Source organism: Haplochromis burtoni, unplaced genomic scaffold (genome assembly GCF_018398535.1).
Source record: "Haplochromis burtoni strain Fernald_Lab_line unplaced genomic scaffold, NCSU_Asbu1 Contig_338, whole genome shotgun sequence".
Lineage (NCBI taxonomy): Eukaryota > Metazoa > Chordata > Actinopteri > Cichliformes > Cichlidae > Haplochromis > Haplochromis burtoni.
The window spans coordinates 618,048-641,557 of NW_024582699.1; the positions used below are offsets into that span (position 1 = coordinate 618,048).

Below are 23,510 nucleotides of genomic sequence, written 5' to 3' on the forward strand. Positions count from 1 at the left end.
CAGGAAATCAGAGGTATCTGGAATTATTTTGAGTCCCCTTTCAAGATCCCGTTTTTTTACACTATAGATGTGACTACTTTTATCTGCTTTCAAACCTCAGTTAAACGCATTTTAACCTAACCATTAAACTGAATTGTGTCACAGATCACAGGGAATTGACAGTGGATAAAAGAAAAGTGGGAGTCAAACCCTCAAGCACCGTGTGGGCTCAAAGGCCTTACAGCACAATAGCTGGGTAGGCAATCCAGCAGCAGCAACAAAAGAAAGCTTGTTATTGTGATAACAGACATGTCCGTTGACTGTGACAGACTGCAATCCAATATGTAGCACAAACAGAAGATTGATTCTACAGCTGGGCCTTTTGGGAGCACAGGACACAGAGCAGAGCCGCCTGTACACCGTGAGCCCCAAAGACTATATCTTTATATCAGACAGTGCACAGTGAAATTACCACTGAGCTACAAAACCTGCATGTTCACGGAATACCTCTCAGCACGGGTACAAATGCTCTGCTATTTCAAGATGAAACGACAAAGGTGAGAAATTGGTACTTTTGTGGCTGAGCCATCAAATCACTGGAGACTAGAGAGAGTACTGTGTAATCCATCAGACAGTATTTCTCTGCATCACAAGGCAGGGCCACTACAGTCTACTGACACACTCACGTCTGCAATAATCAGCTGAAATCTCAAAGCTGTCTCTGAACCTGAATATATGCAAGCTCCTGCCTCCCAGCTTTAAAGGTCACTGCTTACATTAAAAACATCTCATCCAAAATCTCCACTGAATATTTGAGATCTATAAAGACCCTAAGTAAATGAGCAAAATGCCTTTTATTGGTGATGTCGTGCCAGTCGTGGCAGTGTAGCCTATGAGTGCACCACCTGCAAAACACAACATGGTACAGTTGGAAATTTCCACACAGCCATGCTCCTCTGAGACATCCCACACACCTGCACAGGTGGTAGTGCCGTCAGCCTTTTGAATGCAAGTAAACTTTATCAAGTCACATCACGTTTACCCAGAACACTGAATAGAAATGCAAAGTATATCATGCGTGAACTATGTAAACTTAATACAACAAGATCATTGGTTACAGACACGATCACCACCCTGTAGTTTTAGCAACTAGGCCTGAGCGCTGTAAGGAAACAAAACAATAACACGCTGTAATGGCTGCATCAACCATCTGTGCATCACAAAGATGGTATTTACTGATGTCAGTGGATGATATTTATCTGTTGCGTCACATCTTCTACTAGTTGTTGGGTTTGTGAAAAAAAAATCTTCATTTTGTCAGTTGAGGCACCTTTTTTTCCTGATTTATGCCAAGGCAACATGTATGACTTGTCAATTATTTATCAGTTGTTTGTCCTATACAAGACACTGTCTTATTAGACGTTAGTGCCATGGGTCATGTGACTTATCACAGGTGATTTAAGATTGTGCCGCCCAGTGTTTCATTGTCTGCTGAAGAGCAGGTTTGCCTAAAATGTCACAACTAGATGCAATAAGTAAGAAAACTGTTGAGTCCTGTAGTGTGCAAGCCGTTCATTTTTTTCCATGTTATATTTTTTCAGCTCTGCATGATGTGCATGGATTTGTTCCTGTTTTATATTAATCAAAAAAATTATATTATGGCATTAGCTATCAGCTGAATTGCTTTTTTAAAGGGCAGTACAGAACTGCACAACTGGTGCACTGCAATGTAAATGCAAGACAAAGAATAGCTGCACATACAAAAAAAGTTTATCAACTGATCTCTATTGCACTGTTGACAAGCAAGAAGGCTGTATCTGTTGTTTTACATGCATTTGGTATTGCTATCACCAGTTATTATAACTATATTAAGTTAATTCAAACATCACTTTCAGCCTACAAATGTCTAAAACAAAGGATTAGTGCATATATACTTCATGGAGTCTCTTACTAGGCCTCCAGCTGCTGCATATTGAAACAGCTGCAGAAGGAACATCACAGCTGATGCTGCAAGTTACAAAAGTCCCTTCTAGCTTCAGTGTCATCAAAAAGAGGAAAATTGAATTTGGCCATTACCGAAGTCGTTTCTGGTATGGAGTCATACATTTATAGATGGACTGCATAATTCATTCAACTGGGTTATTTTTGATTTTCTGTCACTCAGCTGAATGATGATATGGACCCAATGAGCCTTGATAACAAGCAAAGCAGCTGTGAGGTTATGTGAACTGGACATTTCAGATTGAAACTGGATCTGCGATGCCTCGACCTGTTTGTAAAAAAAAACAAAAACAAACAGGACGTGCAAACATTAAATCCAAGAGATTTGATTTGATTTATTTACCCACCAGCTCTGAAAATGGCAGCTAAGGCAGCTCTGCTTAATTGTGCAAATACGTGATAGAACACCAAGTCCTAAAGGGAGTAAGAGAGAGCAATAAGTGTCCAGCATCCTCACTGAAAGTGGATATCTGAAACAAAAACTGTCTTTCATGCTTCCTGATAAAAAAAAGGATCTGTAGACCAGTCGACATAAAAAGACTGAGTAGGAGGAAGATGGGATGGGGATGATTTCTTCATGAACACTGTATCTTTAAGACTAAGTGCATCAATTTGTACTAGATATGGCACAGTTTAGGATTTTGGAATGTAATTGTGTGTAATCTTTTCTCCTATAAAAACTCTTGAATCAGAGTAGGTGAATAGTGTTTGTGTGGGCACACAAAATGCAGTGGGAGGTCTTATTCAAAGTAGTGCCGGCATGTTACTGACAGAAGGCGGGCAGTGTGTGATGGAGAGAAAAAGAAGAGAGAAGGAAAAACATAGTGTCATTTTAGATTTTACAGCTTCTGTTATAGCTCTGAGACGAGCCAGTGCCGAGGAGTCCTAACATACAGGGAGGTGCTAGACCAAAGCAGGTGTTGATGTCCACGGGACCGCACAGAGTAGAAATGGAAATGTAGGTATTCTAATGCCAAACGCTGAGGTTGAAACATGCTAAATATTGCAGGATACAAGAGAATAAAAATCTCAACAGCTTAGCATGAGATTTGGTTCCAGTCAGCTACAGATTCCTCTAATAATTCTAAAACTTATTATACAACTATTGCAATCAAAAAACAAGCAAATAAGTTTGGATCCCAGGGATGTACACTCCTTACTTCATGTGACTGAGTCCTCAACACATGACACTCCCTGCAGAAACTGGTACATTCTACGGAGGAGAAAAATAATGGCACATTCTTGTAGCTTCAACTGAGGATGAAAGACTGGTTTACTGCTTGACACAGCAAGACAAGGAGTTAAACACTGACTAAGTAGCTGTGTGCAGGGTCTGCCAATGGAGATGCAAACCACGTAGTTTATTCACAAATGGCACAATCCATGATTCTGGACACAACTATTTTGTGTAACAAAGTTAAATTTTTACTTTTAAAATATGGTAAAACACTAGCACTAGTGCTTGGCTGGGGAAGCAAACATTCCCCACCAAAAACCTTCTATAATGACTTCAAGACTTGCACGTGAAGAAAAATGCATGGCATTAGGAGCATGCCACTCTAGGAGGAGAACATTTTTGGGGAACTTTTTTTATGCTTTCACAAAGTGTTATTCAGACTAGTTATGGCAAATGCCGAAAGCAATGTGGGGAATAAAAAGTAAATCGAGGTTTGATTTCAGATCACAGTTAACAAAAAGAACATTACCTGACATTGACAAGGAAGGTAGCAAGGTAGTTATTTCAGTACAAATGCACGAGATTAGAAAAGACACAAAAATGGGCCTTATCTGTCTTAGACTAGTCAGACGCTTTTACAGACAAACACACCATCTCTGCTGTCCAGAGCTTTGAAACCACCATTACAGATCATTATGGACTGATCCACCAGAGTTAGTGGGTGTGGTGCCTGTGAGTGCAGCTAAAGTGCCAATGTTTTGCACTACTTCAAGAATCTACCAGTGACAAATATACTTCAAAATAATCCACACAAGGCACAGCTATCAAAAGTTACCCAACCAGTCTCCATGCTGTTAAAAAAAATGCCCAAAGACCTGGCTTTGGGCATTTTTTTTAACAGCATGGGTCTCTCTTCTGGTGAACAACACAACACTGTCACATGTTTTCGCGGTTTGGGAATTTTTTAAAGAGGGATTCATGAGCTAAGATTCCTACAGCTATGAACCTAAAATAAAGCCTTACATCATAATCACAAGCCTGATTTTTTTTTTTTTAAAACAGCTCACCTTTAACTATACAGCGATAGATTTTGTATGTAAGAGTGAAAAAACAATGCAGTGGGTTAATCGTTCCTGCCTGCATACTGACTCTTTAAGGAATATTTAAGTGAAATTTAAATACATTTAAACTAGTAGACCTCAATTAGACTGGAGGACCCGATGGAATATTTAAGAGATCCCAGTTTGGAAGAGACTGGATTAGGATCTGGGCATCGAAATAAAGACACAAAGGGCATTACCGTTAGTGTAGCTTGGCTAAGAACTAGCTGATGGTGACAGTGAACCACCAACTGTGATATTTGTGTGCGTGTGCATGTGTGTGTAGTCGTTTTCAGTGAAACCGCAATGTATAAATGCTAAGCTAACGATTTGGTAGTGCGCATCACCAGCCTCTGCTAACCTCAGATCTACGGATGCTTCCCAACTGTGACAAACATGTATCGTAACGTGCCTTTCGCTTCACCGATCAATTTTTTTCTTCATCCAAACACATACCTGGTCAAGAGGGAGGTTGATAATTTCACTGAGCGGCTGCAACAGAGTGGATCCAGTGCATGATGCTGTCGTTTGGGTAGCCATGCTTGGACGGTGTCCGTAAATCCTTTCGTTTCCTTTCCTCCCCTCGGTTCACTTCGCTCCCCTAGGCTGCTGCAATGACAAATACACTGCCGCCGCCGCCGCTGTTCCTGCCGCTGCTGCTGTTGTTGCGACGAGCTGTACTGTTGTCATCCACGGCACACACTCAACGAAGAGTACACAGCCGGAACGAGAGAGTTACCCGTATGTTCTTTCTTGCAACTCGTATATATGTATTAGCTACGAGTTGCAAGAAAGAAACACGTTTGAAAACTAAACCACATTTAAGCCCCCTCTCGCCTTACACAGCATGCTAATTATTTACATTGAAGAAAAGTGGCAACTCCTGTTTGGAGCACGCGCAATGTAAGTTGTCGTAAAAAAAAAAAGAATATCCACCGCTATTTATTCACGAGCTGAGGGTTGTTTTTGTTTGTTTGTTCTATCTAACGTTTAATATAATCTTCGTTCAATTTCATTAGCTCAAATAGGACACAGCGGTTGCTACTTTTGAAGGCTAGCGCGTGAACTATCTCGATTGTAAAACACCTTTGATGACAATGACGTCGACAATGGTGTCGGTGTGGGTGGAGAGATGGCGACCCAGCCCTCCCTGACAACGTTTTTTGACCCCTGTGTGCGGAGAACGTGAATCCCATTATCCAGTGCCACTGTCGTAAATCCGCATTTGGATTCGGGGTCCTCGAGGCAAATTGAATTTAAACGTGAGGGATGCTGCACGCTCCGCCCCCCTCCGTTCCACTGTCATTTACACCATTCCACACGCGAAGGGGGAGAAAAAGCATGACGTAAGGGGTGTTTTTGGTAATACTCGTTTAAGAAAAAGACAAAAACGAAGTTGGTGTAAAAAAAAAAACTAAAAAAAAGCAAGACCTTTATCTCAAATATCAGCATTGGTCCTTTATAGCGACATTAAAAGGAGGTAAACATGACTTCAGGGGTCACCATCTGTATAACCTGAGGGTGGTTATATAAAGATTATTATATTACACTTAAGTAACTCACGGATATTTCTAACATCGAAATTATGTAATATAATATCGCTCAAAATGTCAGTATTAGCACATTTCCTTTTTATACCTGCTAGATACTGTTTAAATGTATAGTGCCCCTATTACTTTTCACAATGTCAGTCATTATTTTCATGATGAACGTCATTGTTTTTATTTATTTTATCACTGTTGTGTATATAAACCTTTTTCCGCTTATAGATTATGATTTTTTTATTCTTTAGCCTGTGGCTGTAACAGTCATTTCTATTGCTCTATTTAATCTATCTGTTTTTTCGATTTGAGAATGTAAGACAGGATGTTGCCTTTCACTTTCCACTGCATCATGAGGCTGAAAGGAAAACACCATTGAAGTCCATCAATCTGAAAGGTGTGCAGGTGCAGCCTTGCACGTTATGAAAATGATGTGTTTTCCCAAAGGCTTTGTATATGCCTTTTGTATATGAAAATTAGCAAACCAGAAAAGTCACACAACTAGTTTTATTCTCCGTCTGCTATCAGCACCATCTAGTGGTTCCCACTAAATTTTCCTTTTAACCTGCTTAGGTATAAAGTATCGGATATATATTTAAAATGGGATTATAAATAACTCGTTTATATTTTCACTGAAGTGTTAGTCATAGTGTGTGGTTAAGTTTTCCCTAAATAATCCAGTTATGTTTTTTTGAAAGCGGTAAAGCTGGTGTCTGCACCAGGCCACAGTAGCCAATAGAGGGCAGCGCGTACTCATAAACAGCAGCTCATTCGCTTTTTCACTAGTCCTGCGGTATATGAAAACTTTAGAGTCAAAGCTTATGTATAATCCCAGTATAGTAAACATATTACATTTTATTAGGTTTATAAAGACACAAAAAAAATACACCATGTGCTTTTTGGTCTCCAGTGTTTATTTGTATATGATTAAGTAATAAAGGTAACTTTATATATAAGAAATATTTTAATGACACTGGTACAAGGATCGGCTTGACTGAGTTAAATGCATTGCATAGCATTGATCAAATCAGACTCGTTCAGCATGGCACAGCTCAGTGGACTCCTTAAGTGCCTCTTAATTAAAAGCAGGGTGATGTGTAACACAACTCTCTGATCTTTTGTTCCACCCCAACACAAAATGCATCACCTTGGCACACATAACAGCACGACAGCTGCTGTGGAGATACAGACTAGAGGCCAAATGGAGGATGAAAAGATTAAGATGTAGAGGAGCAATAAACACAGAAGACTCTCAGTTTGCCTAGTGTACGGGCAGACAGATTAGGTATACTGTCACAACTTCCCGCTTCTTAGCAGGAGGGAACTGGAGTAAGAGGAAAAAGGGAGCAGAAAGGGAAAGTTAAAGGAAACATCTGCATCATCCAAAGGAGTCTTAGCAACTTAACAACTTACTGAAGCTACTAGAACTGTCTGAAAAATTCTCTTAAATGACATTAAGTTACACTTCTTATATTACATTAAGTGTTACTTAAACCTGTGCCCAGTGTGTGTGAATGCACACAAGAAGCTACTAAACACATCCCAGACAATGCATGTAAATATTTTTTGCAGGTGTATAGATTAAAGTGGATTTCAAGCATCACATTTTATCAAATACATTTTATCAGCTGTCAGAGGTAGACGAGTCAGCTTGATTTATTATTTTTTCTTCTATTTGTGAAGGTTTTTTTCTCTATTTACTCTAATATAAATACTGGCTCGCTGCCATGCATAATCTTAACTGAGACAATACAGCAGCGTAAATAAGCTCAACTGCTAAAGCAATATTTAATGCGTGTGTGTGTGAGTGTGTGTGTGTGTGTGTGTGTGTGAGTGTGTGTCAGGCTTGTGTTTTTTCTCTCATACGTCTGTTTCCTGCACTTGCATGTGTTTTTGCTGGCAGCCTTGGTGGTCTTGTTTGCATCACTCAGTATCATTTTTACCTTGACTTTTGCTTTTAAAACTGTATTTTGCAGTTTTATTTGGAATCAGTCTGACTCCATGGGAGAATGACTAGGCTTTTTTTTTTTGTGCTATCGCTTGTGCGTGCCTGCCTGTGAGGATTGGGGATGCTCAATTATTTAACAGTCGCTGGTGTATCATAAGGTTTTCTGAAGCTGCGCATCATACTGGATGCTAAAGGAGTCCATGAAATGTTAAAGAAAAGCTCCATGTGCAAGAAAGAAAACGGCTTGCATAAGATTACACTTGAGAGCAGAACTGTAACTGTAGTGGGTGTAATGAATTGTCAGTTGATTCATCCACTTAGGAGTGTGTGAGACTGGATGGCATCAGCGCCTTTGTAATTGTCAGGCATTTATTTATACCAAGGCCCTCTGGAGATTGCACCTTCACTACACTATGCTCTCCTGGAACACTCACATACACTTCTTGTACCGCAGCTCTTATGTAATTAACGTTAATCATTCATAACTACACAAAGACAACTGTGCTTTTGTTCTTTACCGATGATATCCAATTAAATTGTGAAAAGAGATGCAGTTTGTTAACTTGACACTGTCATGGCAACGCCATCCTATTTCTCACTGTGTCTCTCTTACAAACTGATGCTACCTAAAGAGCGTGGAGAAAAGAGGTGGTGAGAAAGAGCAGGGAGAAGCTTTCACTGGGCTATTTAAAAGGTTGTAGCACGATGTGAATGGTGGTGGAGTTAATGGAAGTTCCCACTCACATACTAGGGAGGCCACATGCACACGTGTGATAATCCCTGCATTCAGTCTTCTATTTCTGCTACTACTTCTATTTCCAAAAAAACCTTTTCACCACGCTAATATTTGTTTATCAGCAAAGCTGTGCTGAGGCAAAGCTCCTTATTTAGTCAATAGCTCATGTTTTGCACTCATTCTTGCTTCTCAGGAGACACGCAGCCTTTCTCTTTACATATCAGAGAGGAAGTGCCTTTGTGTTTGGGGGTCAGGCCTCACTCCCAAAGCTGGACTAGGCTTCTTGAAATAGAACACAAGTCCACAGAGATGGACATGTACTATTTACCACCACAATCGGCGATGTCTGAAGAGCCCGCTCTCTTCCTCACCCCTCCCCTCTCCTCCCTTTCCATTTTGGTTTAGCAGCAATGCCCGCAGACAGCTTACTTGGCACAGGAGAGTGTCGACCGTTTTAATGGTTCTGCAATTCCCAGTGGGAATTTTCTGCGAGCACATTATCATCGTCACTCAAAATAGTCTAGTAGTATAACCTGCGGGAATAAAATGAGCTGTTGTTTAAGTCTGGGGCTGTGTTTTTTAATCGGTGAACAGTGTTATGAGCTTTTACTGACAGATAAATCCTAGCTTTGAGATACTGAAAAACTTTCTGAATAAAAAGGGGAAAAAGGTTGAAATACAATATCAACATAATGCCGCATATTATCCAAATACCAAAAAAAAAAAACAATAAATGAAAGTTGAAAGGTGTTTTTCAGAAAAATAAAAGCTGCAGAGAGGAGAAGAGATTTACTAACACTTCAAATAATTAGCATGGTGTGCCCCAGCTAGACTGCAGAGTGCAAACACACACACACATGATTTTCCTACATCAACAATACATTTGGAAACATCTTTTTCCGTCAGAGAAACGGGAGCTCTCCCAGCTCATTGTTTCATTTTCTGCCCACACTCAGCTGAAGGGTGGGGCAGTCGTTCATGTACCCTCACTTACAGTCTGACTTTATGTAGTCTCCTAATGTCTCTCTATTTTTCCCCACTCATCCAGGATTGTAGCCTTCTCAACTAATGGAGATAACAAATAGGTGACCGATCTTATCAAGATAGTGGAAGAAGAACAGATTAAGCTCACAATATATGTTCCCAAACTGGTTCTCGGACAGGTTTTTTTTTTTTTCATAGTTTTGTCAATGAATGCATGCAGTGTTCAACTGATGTTTGAAATCCATCATGCAGAATTTCAGCTTGTGATCTTCGACCTAAATTCACTTCATGGCCACAAAGTTCAGAAGCACTGCACAAACCAATGCAGCATGCAAAGTGGAAACACAATAGAGGCTTCAGGGGAGGGGAAGAGTGGGAGTGTAACTGGGAGTGAGCATAGCAGAATTTAAGGAGGCCTGTCAGTTATCACACATGTCCCTGTAATATTCTGATTTCCATGTCCAAAATCTATTTTCTGAATTCTTTAATGTTCCTCTTCTGTGAAATCACAACTAGCCAAGATACAGGAAGGCAAATCTGTAGTCTAAATCGCCGCAAAGTGCTTTTTAAATTCAAGCCTTCCTTTAAATTGACAACAGCTGTTTTTTTCCCAGTAGGATGAATAAATTAAATTAAACACTAGCAGCATTTTTTTTTCTTTTAGTTGACTTTTGGCAAGAAAATCAATAAACCAAGAAGATAATGAATCACAGAGAATCAGCTAATGTCAATCACCAAACGTCTTATTTAGACTAACCTCACGGTGATTCATTGTGGATACGTTTAATATGGTGGATATAAAAAATCCCAGTGGACTCGAGTATTGATCCGATCCAGAAAAGAGATCACGCTTCTGTTTCCTCCTCGCATTGTCATTCCGCTGCACTTCCTGTCTTTTCACCTGCTGCTGTTGCATTATGCAGGACAGCTTCTTCTATGATGACATTTTCCATATGGATAAATAATTCCATCTAGTCGGGAAAATGGATGAAGACGACTGCTGTTTAGGCTCCACTTTGTGAACAATTTCTGATCAGGACCGACAGAATCATTGTGTTGCATGGAATGAACTCACTGGCCTTTCATTAGCCTTCCCAAGGGGATACTTGCAGGTTCACTTCGCTTTATTCTTTCTGTGATACACCATAACTGTAGCATCCACTCCTAATGCACTTTGAACTGACCCGGCATTTTCAGGATTGTGGAATGAATTGCACCTACCCTTCCTGCTGTGAATCCATCAATAGGATCTACAGTGCAACTTCTTTAAATCCCTCAGATGCTCTCTCCTTATCCGTTATGGTATCAATGCAGCCTGGGAATTTGCACCATGCCACTTGTCACTTAGGGGGGCTTGCAGGATTTTCTGGGAGGTTCATTTGGTTTCAAGGTGCAGAAGAGTAGCAGATTTAGAGAGAATCTAAAGCCAAGTTTACCCTGTTTTAAATTCAATAGAATTAGTGTGGATGAAACAGTGACATGTAGTTCAAGGCCCTGTTAGCCTAACCTCCCTTGGTAGATGGATGGAGACAATAACAACATACTAAGCGTGCTTGAGTTGGTGGCAAAAAATGTAACTGTCATGTCTGCAGCCTAATAATGATTACCACCTTAAACTATTTTATCCACTTATACTGATCCATAGCTGGTAATGAACCTGTTTAGTGTAGCATCAGAGGAGGGGTTCATTTTTAATTGTAGATATTTAAAATAAAAAAAATAAAAAAATCTAAATATCTGCATTGATCACAAGGAGAGTCCACACAGCACGGATATTATGTTTCCTCGACAGGCATGAGGTCTTCTTAGTACACAGCAGCGTGTGTGCCCATCTGCATGTTTTCAACCCAGAGATACGAGGATTGAACTGCTGAGATCGTTCAGAGATCATTATCACTTTTGTGTGTGTGTTTTGTCACATAGTTTAACAGCTAATATCCTGTGGTACATGCTGGGGATTAGAGGAGAAAAGTAATATGCACAGCCACTGACCTTTTATTAATTCAGAAGTCTCATGTTGCCCCAGGGGACACTGAACAAAATAGGACGCTGGTGTCTCCTACACAATGAAACATGACAAAGTGTGCTTTCACTCTGAATGGAGATCTTTCTAAACGGTGCTTTACAATCTGATTCTTATTCACCTATTTGCTTTCCATCAAGAGCAACTTGTGGTTCGTCTTCTTTCCCAGAGATGCTTGTGGCGGCTTGAACTGAACTACCAAGCTGCTCTACCTAGGAAACCTAGAGATGGTGACAGGTTGACAGGATATAATGAAGCACGGGGACACTTGATATACTCAGGCTCACAGAGCCAAATCCTAAGAGGACTCATAATTACTGTAAAAGCCTCTCGCTCCTAATGATGACAGTGAAGCAGCTGCAAAGCCCGAGCTCTTTTCGATCATCACTCAGATGGATGCGCGTGGTGGGGGTTGACTAAAAATGTCATGCAATTATTCGAGAGAACATGATTTCTTGGATGTCCTTCAGGGTGGCAAGGTTAAAACCAGGTCATTCCTCTGTGTGGAGTGCATGAATGTGCTCAGATTTGGATATTAATGGAAAACCCAGTGCTCAAGATGGGAATTACTTATCGATCCCGTGACCTTTTTTGTGTGTTATGAAGTAACATTTCAGTATAGGGTTTATATATTGCAGTCAGCCATACTGGACCAATCCCCACCAGTTAAATGATTTCTGTTATTGATTGAACCACATGTAATTGCTGCTAATACTGATCTTTGACCCTGGTGAGGTTTTCAGCTGACCTGAACACATAAGATGAAAATAAAGATGCATGACTGTGATTTTTCTTTGTTAAGTACCACCACTGAGCTCTACTAAATAGTTTACAATCAATTTTGAATGTGCTGTGCACTGTAAAATTTGAAAAGTTGGCTTTACTTTAAAAGATATGCACACAGATTACGTAAAAATATGACTTCAACCTAGCAGGAGTGAAGCAAGAGTGAGTTACAGCTGGAGTAAAACACCTCTGAATTTTGTGTATGCACTTCAGTGTAATCTGCATGTGATGCAAGCATCATCTCTGTGCAGACTCGCCATTCACGAAGACAGTAATGCTCCAGAATTTGTTAATTTGTCAGAAAATCTCAGAGAATCTGTAAGGAAAGGCCGAGTCTGTGGACCGATGGGCCCCCTACTGCTGCTCTCTCACCTCTTGTTCCTTTGCCTTTGCCCTCCCTTCATCTGTTCATCTCCTCCCATTACAGAGTCCAAGTACGTGAGGCCACCGCTCAGGTTCAGCAGGCACTGTCTGATCCGATCTTGCCTATCTGCAGCTGCTTCGTTTACATAACAAGCTCGTCTTTAATCTAATCTGCAGTCAATGACGCGGTACATAAGTTCCCCTTAGTGTGGAATATTCTGTTTTATTTGCACGTGTGTGGAAAAGTTTCAGGTGCAGAATGGTTTTAATTAGCCTGCAGATTATTTGAAACAAAGAAGTCATTCATTCCAAGCTGGATTGTGAGCCTATCCCACCTGCTACACAATCATGATGTCATGGCAGTCCAATTAGGAAAAAGTGACTCCCACTGGAGCCTCAGTCCCCTTCATTACTGCAGTCTGACATGTTGCCTTGTTCCCGCTAATGCTGAAATACCAAATCAGTCGAACTTTGTTGGATATTTGTGGCTCATTTTGACCAAAGAACTGGCTCACTGACACGCCCTGTGCCTTTCTGTGCAGGATACAAATTACAAACATCATTTCCAAGAAGGTCTCTGTGTACAGTATGACATCTGCTTTGGCTATTGTTCTGTCTGCAGCTGTCTGGTTGTGTTTGGTTTCAGTTTTTTACGACTAAATGAACTTTGGTTCCGAAGGAAAGCGAAAATAACGCATTTCACAACAATTCAGTGATTAACGTGGACATTTTCAGTTCGCTTTCTCAATAAATCATTTGAAGATCCAACAGCTACAATTCTGACTTGTTACTCAGGGCTGGAAGTTTCTTGCATGCGAACAAGCTCTGCGTTGAGCTGCTGAATGAAGCTTCTGTCCAGATTAATAATGCAGCTGACGGCTTTTTGCTATGACACCCCTTTTCCGTTTGGGCTTTAAACAAATAGAGCTTGACTGTAAAATGGAAAAATGGATGATTATACAATACAGAAAAAGTGGACCGTTGATTATTTAAGCAATTTAAACTGGTGTATTTGAACAGGATTTCATATTTCCTCACTGATAACCCTGCATGTTCTTCTTCAGGTCCCATAAAATATAAAACATGCTGCTTTTTATTATGTTTCCAAGCCATATCTTCCAGATGACCCTATACACCTGCTTCTCATTGCAGTACTTCAGAAAGAGACGTAGCACTCTCTGTTTAAGGCAGATGCAACTGAAAATATTAAGTCCGTGGTGAAGAGGAGGGCTGATGTTGTTTGGTTCTGCTGACCTCACTGACAGAGCGGCTCTGTCTCTGGATAGCAGATGTTCCCTGGAAGTGCATGTATTCATTCCATAAGGGAGTCGAGGCCAGCTAGCCCGGTCAGGGTCAGCCTGGGTCTCGGGCTCTTCATTTAGCAGTTTGCCAGGAGACGCTGCAGCACTGAAAGAATGTGTGAACAGTGCCTATTTTGTGATTTAAAGGCTGCCCAGGGTTTTGCCTCCGCCGCCTCTAGACTATTTATACCAGTAGCTGTCCTGCCAGAGCTGAATGAGCTGGGAAACATCATCCCAAAGCCCAGGAGAAATGCAAGCACTCTGGGAGCAAAGGCTGTTGTTTTTTCAAGCTCCTGTTGACAGAAATTCCGGCATGAGAGTAACTCTTCACAGTTTTAGACTGTGCCTAATGATAGAATATTTTATTTTCTGAACTGTATTTTAGTAGATCCAACTTTTTTTTTTCATTTTTATTCTTGCCTGTAACTTAAAATACCCATGCTCCATGGGCAAAACAAACATATACTAAACAAACTCTGAAGTGTAGGCAGATAAAAAGATGATAGAAAGCACACCATCAGATTTCCCTCCTTGCACTGGTGCTGGTCCTCTTCAAACATAAATCTGGAACTTTTTCCTTTCTTTATCAAAGATGTGGTAGGAGCTGTGACACTATCGAGAGAACAGGAGATCAAAAATGGGTATTTTCCATTTAATCTTCTCATGCAGCACAGTCACATTAACGATGCTCACCTTTAAGCATCAGCATAATCCAAACAATCACATTCAATCCAGTTATTTTAAGTCTTTATTCTCTGATTCACTGAGCCATGATGAGCGGGCTCCTTGAATGAATACTGTACATGCTTTAGCTACTGCTGGAGTATTTTAGGCTCTGTTTGAAATCACAGGCAACATCTGAACAGCAACCCACTGTTACACAAAATAAAATGTTAATGTGCTCCTGCTGTTTAGGTGTTTAGCCGCATATAATTGGATTCAGAGATTATCTTTAGTGATGATCATTCCTTTAAAAGTAACTGTGTTTGTACAGAATAAGAACTGCTTGCTTTATGAGCATTACAGAAATACAGACCTGCAAAAATGACACTCTAAACCGCATTTTGATTATGATAGTGCCGCCAATTTGTTACACCCGGCTGCTTCTCCTCTCTCCACCTTAAAAAAAGAACCAGCAAGCGACTGTACACTCAAAGTGATGCTTTAAAGATCTGTAGGAAATATTTCGGTAGGCGCAAAAACTGACTCGTGGAACGCGGACAGTGCACTGAGTTTAGCTAATTTAACACATGACATGTATGTTATATTCTATTGTGCATTTAATACACATATTCTTACTTAACCCTTTATGCCACTTTTGATTATAGGCTAAAAACCCCGCATGTAGTATTATTGGTAGGGTGTTTTGCCACTTTGCAGCCCTTTGGTGATGTCCTCAGGCACTAATTTGTGCAATATCAGTGATGTTCTACATTAACTTATATGTTATGTTATGTTTTCCTGCAAGATTTAAAAGTGGCATGTATAAAATTACCATAAAGGCATCAGAGTCATATGTGGACTGAGTACAGCTAGCCTAACAGATACACAATACTGTTTGTGTGCCCTACAGTATTTTTTTTTCCTCAGATATTTTTATTAAAGTTTCTGCATCCATTTTTACAAAAGACCTACAATATTTTTTGATTGAAATCACAGTTTGTATTACTTTTATCAAATGTAAAGGTTCATATCAACGTGAAAACTGAAGCCCCCACACTCACTACAGTGTCCATATATATCACAGAAATCACCTTCCTACTGCGGTGCTATAATTTACAAGCAGCACTGAACGCGGCGTGTCCCCATTGGCTGGTGCGGGTTCATTGAATCCCCTCCTCTACCTTTGTCAGTTCCTTGCGCTCCCGTTGAAACGCCTGGTTGTTGTTTCCCGGGGCTTGGAGGAAGGAGAAGTTACCTCTGCTCTGCTGCAGGTTTTCGGGACACCGAGAGAGGACAGCGGGATCTGCCGAGGAAGCTTTTCTTTCCCCTGTGACCACCCGGCTGGCCGTTAAACTGAATGGAGTAGCGGGATAAAAAGGCAGGAGGGATTTAACCTTATCCATCACCTTGTAAAGCACGGCGCGGTGAGAGCGGCAACGTGCAGCACTGCTGCGCTGGATTGTGTAGGGAGCAAACAAGGGAATAACACAAACAGAGATGGTTTACTACCCGCAGGGACCTTCACACACACCACTCCTGCAACTGCTCCTCTGAACTTTTCAGTCCTAGAAGTGCGCAGACGAGAAGGGGGTTAAGAAAAAGGGGCTCGTTCTTATCAGCAAGAAGGGATTAATGATGCCGGACCAAATCACAGTTGCAGAGTTTGTGGCAGAGACCAATGAAGATTACAAATCGCCGACCGCCTCTAACTTCACCACCAGGATGTCCCAGTGTAGGAATACAGTGGCTTCCCTGGAGGAGGTGAGTGATGGTAGCCCCTTGATTTGCAAACATAAATGAGTTATATTCAGATTTTCCAGTATTGGCAGGTAGTGACGTAAACTGTTACCACTCACTTACACATCCCTTAACCTTTATATTCACGCTTTGGCAAACTCAGACATCATTAATTAGAGGTTTTTTACTGTTTTGCGTCTACAATGTGCTCTGGTTGTAATTCAGTTTAATTTTAATGTCCAATTAGAGATCAGTCCTCACAGGTTTGCACAGCATTTACAACATATCTATCCGTAAACCCCCGATTCCCCAAAATGGAAGGAATCTAAAAATGTATAACAGAGGAGGGGTTCTCTTTTCTAAGAGGACTATACATGCAATAGATGTCTCATGTACTGAGTAAATGAATGAGGTAAATTAGGGGCTGTGAGAGGATTAAAAAGAGAAAGAAATCAGTCAAATATACACGACTTTTCACTGTTCCTGCACAGAGAGCACTTTGTGTTCTCCTTTAACTTGCAGGTCATCAGGAGGAAGGACACTTCCGCTTTGTTTCCTGACAGCCCTCTGCTGCCTCCCTCCCTCTCTTGTTGTAGTTTCCCTACTTTGTGTACTGTAATGGCAGAGCCTCGCCCTGCCTCCTGGTAAAAATAGAATTTCCCACATGAGTAGCTCCGTTTGTTATGTGTGTTAGTGTGTCGCTGCTTTGTTTGCCGTTGGGTGGCATGTGGAGGGAATGGGGGGTTTAATTCTGGTGTCATTAAGGAAAAAAAGTTTGGAACCGGGGCAAGCAATTTTCCAACCAAAAACCTTTTAATTAAAAAAAAATAAATAAATAAAAATGAAAAGACGAGGGAATCTGGTGGCTTAGATAATCCACATATGGGCTCAGTGTCAGCTTAAGCTTCCTGATCCTCCACACCTTGGTGAGGGTTGTGGCTTCATTTTTAACCTGTGTGTGTGTGCGTGCATGGAGGACTGAGCCAGGCAGACGGTCACACACCTGCTCTAGCTGACAGGTGCTTCTCCTTGGCATCAGCCACCATTCTGCACATGGTTTGCCTCAACCTTTTCATTTATTTATTTATTTATTTTGCTGCTGCTCATTTTTTTAAAAATAGCCACTAATCTCCAGTTGGGAAGGATTTTCAGCACTGCTCGAATGTCTTTTCCCGTAGAAGTAAACATAAAAGTGTTTTTTCTCTTCTTAAATAGCAGGTCAGCTGTAATTGGTGGCTTTGTGAGCTTGAATTGTTGGGTTGAGAGACTAATTCAGCAGCTTTGTTTTAGAGTGCTGCTGCCGCTGGAGAGGCGCACAGAGTGGCGTGTTGTTGTTTCACATTGACCTGCCCAAAGCTGAGGCTCAGGGAACACAGGGCCTTATTGTTGGGCCTAGCGGAGCTCGCTCACTTTGGTCTGTTTGACCAATTAAACGCTGCAGTGGAAGGGGAACACTTCCTCTCATTGTCTGCAGGCCTGCCTGGAATTTCAAGCGCATGTACGCAAACATAAACACATTTACATACACATGCGTGCACGAGCACCTGTTAGTGGTGCACATCTTCCTGGTGGCTCATCTTGGAAAAAACTGACTAGCAGTCAAATGGACAGCGTACTTCACGCATTTAACCTAGAGTATAATAATACACCTGCATACTGTCTAGTCATGAATGCTAGACAGTGAAGATTTTATACTGCTGTTTTCAGCATTATACCGATCGTCGAACCTTGTGCTGATTCTGGCCTTTCTGTTTGCTGTACAAGTGCTCATTTCTTTGCTTTTACCCTTCAGCTGACAGTCGAGGACAGAGCAGCAGTGTACTCTGTGATGCTACAGTGTGTTGGTATATGATTTCAGGTGACACTTGTGAGCTTTGTTTCCCTGTACAAGCTCCACTCGACAAGTAGAGCTTCTCCACTAAAAATGTGTTTTTATAAAATGACCACACTGCTATCATTTGCACAAAAAATGCATTTTATGGTGCAGTAGTGTATCGTGGTATCTCCTGTTCCACTGCTTTAGGAGCTTGCCCCCATTATAACTTAGCAATGGGTTATTTATTAGTAGAAAGGAATGATTACTAGTGTTAAAACAGTCCTGTTTGCTGTTTGGGAAAATACAGGAGGTTTATCTGCTTTATCCTGTACTGTTTTGGAGATGCAAACTGCTTATAAACCTGGACGCTGCACCTCTTTGGAAGGTTGCATCCAATAATCCGTTTTCCTAATGAAGCGTGTTGTAAAGTACCTGATGGGCTTACAGTCTCAACTTCTTTAAAGACTCTGATCTTTGTTTCTGGCTGTTTATAGAAAAGCTTTAAACATGTTAACCAAAGCGGAGACTGCACCGCTCTGAGAGTTTATGCAAACGGGTGCACATTGTTGTGTAATTATTTCTTTCCAAACTTAATTGCATCTGACAGAATCTTAATTAGGCTAGTAGCTTTAAAGTGCTGGCTATTAGGAGGCCATTCAGAGAGCTTGTGCGCATGTGGGTGCTCGTTTGTAAAAACCACAACAATAAAAAGCTGTTTATCCAGTAAGAGGATATTGGGCTTTGTGTCATGGCCCCCCTCTGTGCTCATGTAAAACACTTGTGCTGACTTTGCTCTGGGCACACTTTTCAGCAGTCGAGATGTAGGATCTGTTTTTCTTTATTCGTAATAGTCTGTAATCGTTTTTTCTCATTCCTTATTTAAAAATATGACACTGAGGCAATCGTTATTATGTCAGCTGTCAGGTTATTTTTTTAATGAATCAACCAAATGTAACACAGACTGTGCATATCAGGAAAAACCATGAGCTCAAGTGGAAAGCAGGACTTGCCCTGAGGGATGATCTGATCCCTGTCTATTGATCACGCTGAAGAGTCATGCACTCAAGGCTCACCCGAGGAGAAACTCATGAGTATGTTTCGCTGAAGTCAGAAATTGGCACACATTGTAGTCGTCTCAGGTCTGTTTTTGCACCTTTTTTTCCCCCTCTTTCAGTTACTAAAGGCTGCCTGGCAGACAGACACCTAAAACAGCTGCAATCAATAGAGTTGCCTCCAGGAACGAATCTCACGTGCTTTCACTTCTATCTTTGGCAGCAGTACCTGGTAGTTTCGTGTACTGTCACTATGTTGCGCTTGAAGCTCACAGAGGAGGTTAAAGAATTACTAGTACATTCATTCTGTGGTAAAGTGGGTCACTTACTGGGTTCGCGATGTGTAACATCAACAGTCCTCTCAAACCGTTGGCTAACGGTATGAAAGAGATGTTAGTCATACTTTAGACTGCTGAGCAGCAGCGTCTGGGGCTGTAAAACAGCCGTCACTACTTGATATTCAAGACAAGCTTTTGTGTTCTCAGCCCTTTGATCAACCCTTTCCAGGCAGACACATAATATCCGTTATGACATTACAGCTGCTTTCTCATTTAAAGTTGTTTGACAGGTAGAGTGCTTGCCTCCCCGGTGTAGCTTCGTATGGAAAAGTATCCCTAACTTGTTCCTCGACCTCAGTATATTTGTCTTTCTGTTGTTGTATAGTTATATGATATGTGTGTTGCTTTTGTGTGTGTGTGTGTTTTCTTTTCTTTTTTCTTTTAAGGATCATGTAAACCATTGTCCACCACAATACACACACACACAAAAAAGGAAGACAATTACTTCATGTAAAGTAGCATAAAGTATTTATGAAAGGCCACTTATCATGCAAGTGTTTCAACATTTGACAAAAAGACACCTTACAGCTTGCTCTAAGTGCGTAGTTTAGGTAAGGCCTCCGTTAAACAAGACTAGAGATGAGTCAGCAACCTCTAGCTGCTAGGGAAAATGTGTATTTCCAGGGAAAAATGTTTATTTCCTGGCTGTTTGTGACTGGTAGCTGGCACTCACTGTGAAATTGACTGCTAAAGCCCTGCTCACACAGACCAAGAGAGTGTTAAGTGATCTCACTGTTGACCACAGAGTGCTTGGGAGAACTTTATATTCTTTAACCTGTTGAGGTTTCTGGCAGTCGCTGGAGTGAAATTGGCTGCAAAGTTCAGTAGATGGTACTGCACCAAAAACCTTCCCGTGATTGCTTTAGTTGCAAGTTGGGTGCGGTGGTTGACAATAGTTTTCATGGAAGGTGCCAACTTGTCTGCAAACACTCGCTGTTTATTTTACATTGTGTTTACTTTGGTTTACAGTGAAACTGCGATGCAAGCCAGAAGTGGAGACCGTTCACTTTCAAAGTAACGGTTACTTACTGCTTTAACCAGCACTTTCCAAAAGGTGCAACTTTTACTTTGAAAGTCAACATTTCTAATTCTGGTTTGCATCACAAGCGTTTGTTACAAGTCACCATCTTTCATGCAGTCTACAGGCAACCATGGTGATGAACTAGAGACCAGTTGCAAGGAGGTTGTTGTAGGTCTTTAGCTTACAATGTGAAGCTGTTGTTGTGATTTGGTGCTATGTAATTAAAGTTAAATTGACTTGCTACAGCAGCCGGTTTCACCTGGAGACAGCCGGCAATGTCTAGAAACCACTTGCCATCTGGTTGAGGAATACATGTTTTTCTGTAGCACCAGCAGTTTCAAGGGCATTGTCAACTGGGCTAGATGCGATTGTAAGTGACGTGCAGGATGCAGCACCAAAGACATCTATTTGCCCATGCGTGCATACAGATTTTATGCAAGGCAGGTTAAACAACAGGTTAAAGATCTGCTGATGTCCGATCAGGCGGTTTAAAATTTGCATTTTTACATGTACTTCCATTTGTTCAAGAGTCTTGGGGCTGCAGTGCTTTTGTGAAAACGGCTCAGGTTACTGAGCCAGAAAACTTAATGAACCATGACAAGGAGCAACTAGAGGTCCAATCTGAAGCTTTAAGTGACTTCAAGCTCATTGAAATGCTAAAAAAAATCAGTTTCTTGATGTAATGGCAATAGTAAATGACTGATGCAGAATACTGCATGGCTTATGCCCTCTAATACACCCACTCAGTGGGCCTCTCCTTCCGGCCTCTATCTCATTGTTAAGTGTATTCATTTTTTGCAGATGAATAACGGTTATTTATAGCCAAGTCAGCTTTTCATGGATTGTTCCTGGCGTTGAGGGCAGTTGGGGGTAACTCGGTCTTGAAGGCTAGCATCATTATTCATCCATCTGGCTATTAATTCACCCAACAGAGGTCCATGACTCTGGCATGCCAGCTATGCATTGTAAAGCCTGCTGGATTATTTGCACTTGATTTTGTAGTGAGATTATTTTGTGAGTATCTCTGGGAATGGAAATGGCATTCACAGCATGCACGGGTGCTGGCTCTGCAGCCCATACCAGTCTGCAGTCTGGTTCTCACAGACTGTTACTAACTTTTCTAATGCTGGTGTGCAACATGGGGATGTGGCTTATGAAAAAAAAAAACAGTGTGTTTAAAAAAACAGCAGCTGATTACTGCCTGCTCTGAGTCTTTAGCCTCTCATCTCTTTATAGCACCTCTAAGCCTAATCTGAAGCCACCAGTTGTTATGGGTACATGCTCTAACTTGACGCTATCCTCTGTTAGCACATGGTGATATCTCTTAATTTCTAGTCTGTTCTGCATAACCGGTTGGAGCAGGACAAAACATTTATTCTTCTCCTACTATTTGCGTTGACATGTTTTACCTAAAGTGCAACAATTTGTGGTGGATGTGTCAACATCTAAAGACAAATGTGGTCTCCTAACTCATTTTACACAAGTCATTCTGCTGGCTTGTGTTGATTTTCCAGCAGCTCCCGGGCCTAAAGAGAGCGTGGCCTTCTCCTGTCCTGATTGCTGCCCCATCCCAGGCGTGGTTGGTGTTAACGGCTGTGACCTGGTCAGGGACAGCAGCTGCACCCCCATTGGAACAGGTGGCCTGGAGGAAAGTTTTAACAACCTTCAGACAGAAGGATTATCAGTGCAGGGACAATCCACATCTAATAGCTTTAGAGCCACACAGTTGGATCTATAAGCTCTTACACATACGGCCTAAATGCGCCGTCTGGTCCAAGTGAGCAACCCAAACCCCCAGCCACCTCGGCCAGTCTTCAGTATCCCACCAAAGAAGCTTAATGATGCTCTCAGTAATTGAAATGGGATTTCTGGCACGATCACAGCAGTCTTGTCTCCTCCCTTCATTCTAACTCTTTATCCGTTGTCCCTCGACTTTGCCTTAACTGTAGTTAAGGCACCAGAATAGGCCAAGTATGTTGAAGCAAAGCCAAATCTTGGGATGAGCTCTTGAATTTTTAGCTTTTAGTTTATTTTCTATAGTAATCTTGCTTGAGGTACTGGTGATGGAATACTTAAAGTTGATATCTGGGGAAAGACATGTTGCATGTGATTAAACACTCTCACTTTATGACTATATCTGTGGTAAAAGTCCCTTTTCATTATCTGTGTGGGACTGCTAACTCAATGATTCCCAAGGGTTTCAAATGGGAGGTGACTGTCCGGCGTCTGGGGCCTGCAGTGTTTGTGTTATCATCCTCCTCAGATGGACTCTGGCCAGGACTCTCTGTGATGTACCTCATTAAGATCTATTAGCGGCAAGCGTCCCAGCCTTGTCCCAGTCACTTCAAAGCATTGATGCCTTTTATCCTCCGTGGCTTTGACTGTTAGGATGTGATATGATTTTATTCAGTTTTGTGTGCTGTCTAGACTTGTGGGTGAACGCATCAGGACTTGGTAGCGAATTCATTTTCCTTTATTGCAGCCTGTTAGTCATTGTTAGACCTAATAAGTCTGTTTCATTAGGAGACAGGGTGAAAATAGTCAGAAACTGAGTCCGGCATGGTGAAAAGGACTGAGGTTAAAGGACAAACTGGCTTCTAAACAGAGGTTAGGGGGTTAGACACCAGGGGCACTTGGGGGTGCCTGGAAATTAAAGCCCATCTCATCCATCAGAGTGTCCTGGCCCAGATTGTCAGAGACGGCTGCTTTTGATGGCTTTTGTTCCCTCACAGGCTCTACCTCTTCCATTAATGAACTCCGCTATTGATTTGTAGTCCCGTCCACTCCATGTTGCTTAGGCCCACGGTGCCGTGGGAGGGGTGAATCCTCACAGTTGTGCTGTCCTGTTGTCACTTTCACTCAGAGATCTGACCCAGACCTCTCCTTTGTTTGTTCTAGCGTTGCCTCCTCAGAGGCTCTCAAGGCAATCTTAGTTCGATTGCTT

General features: G+C 41.5%; 2 protein-coding genes across 2 annotated transcripts in view; one reads left to right on the forward strand and one right to left on the reverse strand.

The window, feature by feature from the left end:
• mboat2a (membrane bound O-acyltransferase domain containing 2a) overlaps window positions 1-5,463 on the reverse strand; it is a 45,076-nt gene extending 39,613 nt beyond the window's left edge. The window contains exon 1 of the mRNA XM_005942344.2: window positions 4,714-5,463. Within this exon, the coding sequence (XP_005942406.1) occupies window positions 4,714-4,797 (84 nt within the window). The 5' untranslated portion in view covers window positions 4,798-5,463. The remainder of the gene's footprint in view (window positions 1-4,713) is intronic.
• A 10,310-nt stretch (window positions 5,464-15,773) lies between these two features.
• asap2a (ArfGAP with SH3 domain, ankyrin repeat and PH domain 2a) overlaps window positions 15,774-23,510 on the forward strand; it is a gene marked incomplete at its 3' end in the record, with an annotated part of 34,054 nt that continues 26,317 nt past the window's right edge. The window contains 1 exon segment of the mRNA XM_005942345.3: window positions 15,774-16,363. Coding sequence (XP_005942407.2) covers window positions 16,235-16,363 — 129 coding nt within the window.